This window comes from Plodia interpunctella, chromosome 1 (genome assembly GCF_027563975.2).
Source record: "Plodia interpunctella isolate USDA-ARS_2022_Savannah chromosome 1, ilPloInte3.2, whole genome shotgun sequence".
Taxonomy (NCBI): domain Eukaryota; kingdom Metazoa; phylum Arthropoda; class Insecta; order Lepidoptera; family Pyralidae; genus Plodia; species Plodia interpunctella.
In genome coordinates, this window is record NC_071294.1 from 8,140,996 (window position 1) to 8,148,879 (window position 7,884).

General features: G+C 33.0%; 2 protein-coding genes across 2 annotated transcripts; both read left to right on the top strand.

Moving 5' to 3' along the window:
• The first annotated feature begins 279 nt into the window (after nucleotides 1-279).
• LOC128672627 (uncharacterized) lies at nucleotides 280-2,799 on the top strand. Its single transcript, XM_053749904.2, has 5 exons — nucleotides 280-726; nucleotides 1,160-1,372; nucleotides 1,863-1,946; nucleotides 2,338-2,407; nucleotides 2,672-2,799. Exons 1-5 carry the CDS (start codon nucleotides 681-683, stop codon nucleotides 2,682-2,684), a joined length of 426 nt encoding a protein of 141 aa, XP_053605879.1. The 5' UTR covers nucleotides 280-680; the 3' UTR covers nucleotides 2,685-2,799.
• A 151-nt stretch (nucleotides 2,800-2,950) lies between these two features.
• Nucleotides 2,951-7,684, top strand: LOC128683403 (uncharacterized). The gene is made up of 2 exons (XM_053769028.2): nucleotides 2,951-3,810; nucleotides 5,845-7,684. The coding sequence occupies exons 1-2, from the start codon at nucleotides 3,085-3,087 to the stop codon at nucleotides 6,022-6,024; spliced, it is 906 nt and encodes a 301-aa protein (XP_053625003.1). The 5' UTR covers nucleotides 2,951-3,084; the 3' UTR covers nucleotides 6,025-7,684.
• The last annotated feature ends 200 nt before the right edge of the window (nucleotides 7,685-7,884 follow it).

Consider the following 7,884-nt stretch of genomic DNA (forward strand, 5'->3'; position numbering starts at 1 on the left):
CAAATTATTGGAATTATAATATAGTATTTCTATGACAGACTAAGAGATGGCGCAAGCGTGTTAAAATATAACAAAATAAGAAAGTATCCTGTATAATGGAAAACATTCTATTTTACTGACTTCGCTACTCGGCTGCTTTATAATGACAATAGTATGGCACTAGAAAAAAATATTACCACATTGGTAGTTTTGTTTTTACTCATCTTAAATAATTAAATGATAATTATTCAAAAATAGACTTAAGCTTCTAGTTTTTAATATTATTTTAGTCATATTTAAATAATGTGCTACTGATCTTGACATTTTTAGGGCCGTTCATCAAAAAGAACATAATAAATAATAAAGATATTAGACGTGATAGTACAAATTATAATTCAGTATGGCAACAGTTTTGACAGCCGGATCAGCCGGCCGGCGAATTGACAACAAATGGTTGCGGCGGTGTTTTTTCATATTGTTATCATTCATACGTTGTCGTTGCTGATAATTTGTGAATTCTGTCCACAATTAACTTGCTTTGTGCTGTGCTACCTGCCTGTGATTCCGTTGAGTTGAGACTTTCTCCTCCGGTTCCGGTTAGTACCACCCGGTTTGTTTGTGTTTTCAGAGATTTTTACTCGCAATTAGAGATAGGACTCAAGTGTTAATTGTACTTTCCCTTATTTGATTCCCGTTCTACGATGTCACGCTTGAAGTGTTGTGTTGCTGGTTGTTTTGCATCGGGTAGTAAGTATAGCCACATCGTAATAATTATAACCTATAAGAAATTTATATCACTTAAACTTTCGACATGAGGGTCCATTTTGAATTGAGTTATAAAATAATAGGTACTGTGTTTTGCTATATGTCTTGTTTCCACAATTCTTGTTTGGCATTAGCTTATATTTTAGTGTAAAGACTTTCTGTAGTGCTCTTAGTTTATCCAGTACAAGTGGACCCTCATTTATAATATACTCCAAATTTTAACTCGTTTATTTACTATGCTACTACTCGCTTACTCCATATTATAACCCGCCCATAACTTGCTTATTCGATTTTGACAAATCTAGTTCCAACTTTCATGATTCTTCTAAATCCTGAGCACTCTGAGAGAGTGGCCCTCAGAGCACATGCACACAACAAATGTAATAAAGCTTATATTGTGTCAAATTTGTTTTAGATGCAGACCCCATTTTGCACATATTTCCCAATCCTGTGAAGGACAAAGACCGCTTTAACAGCTGGATATTTGCAATAGGAGGAGAAATAATTGGTTTGGACAATGAATTTATATTTCAACAACGACGTGTATGTCATGCACATTTTGAAAACAAGTTTCATTGTCGCAACAACAGATTATCCAACAATGCCATACCAACACTAAATTTGCGAGGTAAATTTCATGTTACAATGATAATCTTAGGGTTTAATATAAATTTACCATTTGGTAACACAAACTCTATAAAACAATCTTCTAATGTTGAATTTGGTGAACTATTATTTACTTTTATTATATTTTATTATTTACTGTTATCAACATAATATCACTACAGCGCATCATCTTGCAATTTTTTGACAACCATACCATGTATTGTGTTTGCTTACATGTCCAAAATGGTGGTGAATAAAGTAAACAAAGTAAACCTATATTTGAGGAACAACCAATAAAGGGTTTGTAGCTAATCAGTTGTAGATGTAATGGAGTCTTCCATCTGTCACAAAAATGTGTCAACAAATCCACCCATACTTAATATACATAAAATCTCAATAGGTATTCATTTTTGTCTATGAGCTTTTATTGCTCTTGTAAGTAGAATATTTGCCACTCTTCTCTAGCAACTAACTAATGATACTATATAAATGATATGTTTTGATTATTTCAGAACCTCCAAGGCTTTTACCCAAGGAAAACCCACCATTTAGACCTGTATATTCCTCTGATGAACCTATACCATCCACATCTAAAGGTAAATATTATTTTCTTTCAAATCTGTTCAAATGATAGGCTCAGTGGGCCAACCATTCACTCATTTTAACATCACCTTATAATACAAAATAATTACCTCTCTAATACTACATATATATAAACTAATTTATATGAACAATTAATTATACTACTTAGTGTTTTACTGGGGCTTTGCCCGCATGTATTGCACTTGCCTTTCTCATAAATCACTCTGTCCATTTTCTTGGAAATAATATTAAACTTGCGTGGTTTTGAAGTTAGCGGATATAAAACATATTTTATGAAATATAGACTTATTTTTATATGAGGATATTTTTCTCTACATCTAAACATGTAACACCTTCCTACCCTACCCCCCAAAGAAATAGACCTTTTACATTCTTAAATTTTAGTTTCAGATTTTGGGACTAAGCTGCAGTATATGGATAAAGAAAAAAAGGAGTCCATTATTTCGACACATATGTATGTATGTAATATTCTTGGAAATGCACAATATTAGTATATGTAGGAATTTGTTTCTAGAAACATGTACCAAATTTCATATTGTACTTGAAAATAGTTATGTACCTGTATTATAAAGGACAAAGGATTGAATTTCATAAACTGAACATTTTATTTTGTTTATTTTTTTTATCAGACTATTTTGTCACACTGCTGGGCAAGGCCTCCCCTACAGTTCACTTTTATTCACTTTATCACAGATTTTATTTTTATTTGCATTTTCAGACCAACTTGCTAAAAAAAGAAGAATGAAAATGTATAAAACAAACTCTGAAAAGAAATTATATAAAAATGTAATGTTGTTGAGAACCAAATTGAGCAAACTTAAATCTAGAGTGAAAAAACAAGCTGCAAGTCTGAAGGCAGCTAATACACTTGTCTCTAATGAAACTTTTATGGCGTCAATTGAAGAGATGTCTAACCACGGTAAAATATTAACTTTGTCACAATTCCGTGAATGTAAAAAGAAATACAAAGGTAGGAGGTTCCAGATGAATTAAAAAATTGTTGCCTTATCAATCTTTAAACGAAGTCCAAAGTGTTACCGATTTCTCAGAAAGGTATTGATATTGCCGGCACCACAAACACTTGCGAAAGTGTTACAAAAAGCATATGTAACACCTGGTATCAATGAAAAAATGTTCAGTCAATTAAAGGAGGTATCAAAAAAAATGAAAATAGAAAACAAATTGTGTGCAGTCATATTCGATGAGATGGCGCTTAAAGCCAACATATCCTTCAATCAAAGAAGAGATTTAATTACAGGATTTGTTACTAATGGTGCAGATACAAAACCTGATTTCTCTGACCATGCACAGGTATTTATGCTCAGAGGCATTGTGAAAAATTACAAACAAGCTGTGTCATACACATTTTCTGCAGCTGCAACAAAAGGCCCAGAGTTGGCAAAGCAACTGAAAGCTGTAATTAAGAAGGTTATAGAGGCAGGCTTCATTGTGGTTGCAACTATTTGTGACCAAGGAACAAATAACCGTCAAGCTATAAACATTTTGATGGAAGAGACACATGCTGCTTCATTGAGATTGGGAAATGAGCCAAAGGACAACACCTTTATAGTCGATGGACATGAAATTGTACCATTATATGACCCACCACACTTGTTGAAGTGCATAAGGAATAATCTTAAGACAAAAAATTTAACATATAATTTTGATGGTCAAGAACATATAGCAAAATGGGATCATATATACGAATTACATAAAGCAAATCCTATATATAAAGGCTTGCGGCTTGTGTCAAAACTGACAGACTACCATGTCGTTCACAGCAAGATACCCAAAATGAAAGTGAAATTTGCTAGCCAACTGTTCAGCCGAACTGTAGGTGCATGGGTTATCTTGCAGGTAAATACAAATTTTTTGTCATCATCTTAGCGTATTCCCGGTTGCATGCAACCCAAATGGTAAACCAGAATCAACCCCAGGATAGGAAAAGTGGCACCGGTTATATGGTGCTATATCCCTTGATCGACTTTTATGATCTGCCCGGGAAGATAAGTAGCTGGCACATTCTATATTAGGTTAATAAGCGGAAATACTTTTTTGTACTATCATTTAATTAGTTTTAACTACAAAAATAGGAAGTAAATATGAATCATAGTTTGGTAATATAGATGAATGTATGGATGTTTGTTATATTTTCAGGCAAAAACTACTGAATGGATTTGGAAGAAATAAACATAAATGAACACTATATTAATTTCAAACTAAATAATTTGATATGATCTTATTTTCATTATTCTTTTTTTTTTCAGATAAGGGCATTCTGACTGATGAATGCAAAGAAACTGCAGATTTGTTAATATTTTTTGATAAATTATTTGATTCAATGAATGGGAGTTATGCAAGAAAAGATGACGGAAACGGAAAACCACTTCTCCAAGCTGTGAAGCCTAATTCCACTCATAACAAATTTTGGAACATTGCTAAAGCTAATTTAAGAAATATGAAATTTATTCATAAGGACACACATAAAGTGGAAAGTGTGCCTACATTAAATAATTGGGCGTGGACGCTGGATGGCATACAAGTGCTGCTAAAAAATTTGCAAAATAAGTTCAATATACAATCAGTTTGGATGCGGCACTTCAATCAGGACCCCCTCGAAAACTTTTTTGGGAGTACGAGGGCTGCTATTTATGTATCCGGAACTGGCCAATAATTCTAGAATATTTAAAAAGTAATTACAACATTTGAAAATAGAACTCTTCGGCTGGAGAATAAATATTTTTCATGTCCCTGTCATTTGTTTTTTTCAATTGGCGCCAATTTTGAAAATAGCTTGTCTTCATTGCCATGGATTTAACTCGTGAACATTTTCGCGCGATGATTTATTATGATTTTCGGCGTGGATTAACTCAAAAACAGTGCATCGAACAACTGATTTTAACTTTTGGAGATGAAGCACCATCGAAAACCACTGTGTATTATTGGTTTAAGGAATTTCAACGTGGACGGTCTATGCTCACGGATGAAATTAAGGAGGGTCGTCCTAAATCTGTAGTGGTACAACAAAATATTGATGCTGTGCGACAATTAGTAATGCAAGATCGTCATGTTACATACCGCGAGATAGAGGCGTCTCTGGGCATTAGTATGACGAGTATACACGCGATATTACACGAACATTTAATTGTTAAAAAAATTTGTTCGCGTTGGATTCCGCACAACTTGAGCGTAGATCAAAAACAGGCTCGTGTCGACTGGTGTAAGAAAATGATAAAAAAATACAACCGTGGCACGTCAAAAGCTGTTTATAATATCTACACAGGTGACGAAACCTGGATCTATGCTTATGACCCTGAAACTAAACAGCAGTCAACGGTGTGGGTCTTTCAAGATGAACCGAATCCAACAAAAGTTGTTCGTGCGAGAAGCACTTTAAAGCAAATGGTCGCTTGTTTTTTTGGTATCAACGGACATGTAGCTACAGTGCCACTAGAGAATAGTAGGACGGTTAATTCTGAATGGTACACCACCATTTGTTTGCCAGAAGTCTTTGAAAAAATACGAAAGAACAACCCACAACGCAGAATCATACTTCATCACGACAATGCTAGCTGCCACAAGTCGGCTGAAACAAATAATTTTTTGGAGGGTCAAAAGATTGAATTGACGGGTCATCCGCCGTACAGCCCCGACCTAGCACCCAATGATTTTTATTTATTTCCAAACATTAAAAACAAATTACGTGGTCAACGTTTTTCGAGCCGCGAAGAGGCCGTTGATGCGTTCAAAACACACGTTTTGGACATACCTCAATCAGAATGGAAAAAGTGCTTTGAAAATTGGTTTCATCGTATGCAGAAGTGCATAGATCATCGCGGAGAATACTTCGAGAAACAATAAAACCATATGTAATAATATATGTTTGTTTAATTTTGTTATTCCGGATACATAAATAGCAGCCCTCGTATAAGGAGTCATGGGTGCCAAAATAATAACCCAACACCCGAAAATTTCAGTAGTGCATTTACCACTCTTTTAATAAATAATATGTCCAGCATCCATGCCCCGGGCGCGAGAATGATTTTGGAAAAAATCTACATTCACTTATAATCACCGAAAATGCCACTGAAAGTAAAGTCTGCGAATTTGAGAATATACCGGATATTGATATTGTTGACTTGGATCAAAAAACAGATCCACGAATATTGGGGCCACTACAATATGTAACTGGGTATTTTGTACGTAATGCGAAAAAGAAAATATTTCAATCCTGCAAGGTATGTAATAAAAATGTGGTGGCCTCAGAACCCTTGGAATATATAAAATATAGAGAATTCGCAGGTAAACAGTGGCTCTGCAGCCCAACAAAAGAAGTATTACAATGCTTTTCAGCAATACAAGATATTCAAATTGTATTAAAAAAAGTGCTTCGTATTTATAATAATCTTAAGCAATTTTTAAAGACCTTAATTTTAATTAATATAGATTTTGATTTTTTAAATTGTGCAGAACACAAAGAAAAATTAATAGATTATATAATTGATTCTTCTTGTAATTTTTTTATATATCATTATTGCAAAATATAAATAGAATTTTAAACGGAATTAAGGATGTAGATGATCCTGAAGATTACTTTCAAGACAAGGCTAGAGTGCAAAATAAAAAAATGTTAAAAAAACGATGAGTTGCAAGTTACAACTCATCGTTTTTTAAACATTTTTTTACAACTTGCAATGGATTTTACTGAGAAATAGTATAACATTATTACAAGCAAAATTATAATTATAACGTAACCCAGAATATTGTGTATATTTTAAAATTTAAGATTTTTCTCATTATAATTGTTATGAGTATAATATTTAAAAATCAAAAATAAAAACATATTTTAAGCTGCAATTGAAAAACCACTAAGATTTTGAAGTTTGGTGTGATGTTGTTATGTTTCGTAAGCATCCTGATTTATTATTATATTGATTAAACCGTTGATAAGTAGATATTATTATTATTGTAAACCTTATGTTCATTATTTATTATACTATCAGGACAACGTATTGACCGTGAACATGAATAAATTGTTTTTAATTGCTTACTTCTTATATTTTTATTATGTATTTTTTATTGTAAACTTAATATTTTTGTTTACAATAAAGAAATCACATTTTACGATCCCTTATAGAATAAATTACTAGGTATATGGAGATTTACTATGTAGGTATGTATAGTACAACTACGGTGCACATATAGAACCTATACATATATAGATTGTGGAAAAGTTGTCATGCCTTATTCATAGATGGCAGTATTTATGTGTTTCCTTTTCAAGGCGCTGAGAGAGGTCTCTATTTCATTATAAATAGAAAGTACTCTGTGGGTGACAGTGACACTTCTTCGGCGTCTGTCATTCGACATAGAAACAGGCGCCACCTGTATTTCCAACTTTAAAACTTTTATGCATTGCCAGCTATTTACCAAAAAATATATTTGTTGGAATAAATAATATAATACAAATTAATACGTAGAAAAAAACCACAATTATAATAAATACGGTCTTGTTTTTTTTTATTAATAAATTTTTTATTCTTTCAAACGTCTGACAAGTGGCCACATTACATGTAATTGCGCCTTTAAAAACTTGTATGCCACACGAAAATTGCCGCTGGCACCGCCGTGTTTTTTGTTTATTTCGTGTGCTAGTGGTACCTATTTTAGATATTTTAACTTACAGAATTTTATATTTTAACTTAACAGAAAATAAATGAAATATTAATTATATCAGTTTTTTATTTTAATAAGGGGGTCACTGAAGTAGGCTGATCATGATGAAAACCCTAAAAGAAAGAAAGCATCGTGCTTGTAGTAGATCATCTGTACATATGCACACACGCAAACATAGATAGAATTGTCTCTCTTCTCGAAAATACAGATGGCGCTAAATCATGCATCAAAACTCGCATGCTTAAATATCTCGCA

Bases quoted from the DNA above. Each gene is read 5' to 3' on its own strand.
- LOC128672627 (XM_053749904.2), top strand. From the start codon at position 681: ATGTCACGCTTGAAGTGTTGTGTTGCTGGTTGTTTTGCATCGGGTA. The intron at 727-1,159 runs GTAAGTATAGCC...AATTTGTTTTAG, and splicing joins TGGTTGTTTTGCATCGGGTA to ATGCAGACCCCATTTTGCAC. The intron at 1,947-2,337 runs GTAAATATTATT...CTTAAATTTTAG, and splicing joins TATACCATCCACATCTAAAG to TTTCAGATTTTGGGACTAAG.
- LOC128683403 (XM_053769028.2), top strand. From the start codon at position 3,085: ATGTTCAGTCAATTAAAGGAGGTATCAAAAAAAATGAAAATAGAAAAC. The intron at 3,811-5,844 runs GTAAATACAAAT...ATGTTTGTTTAA, and splicing joins GTGCATGGGTTATCTTGCAG to TTTTGTTATTCCGGATACAT.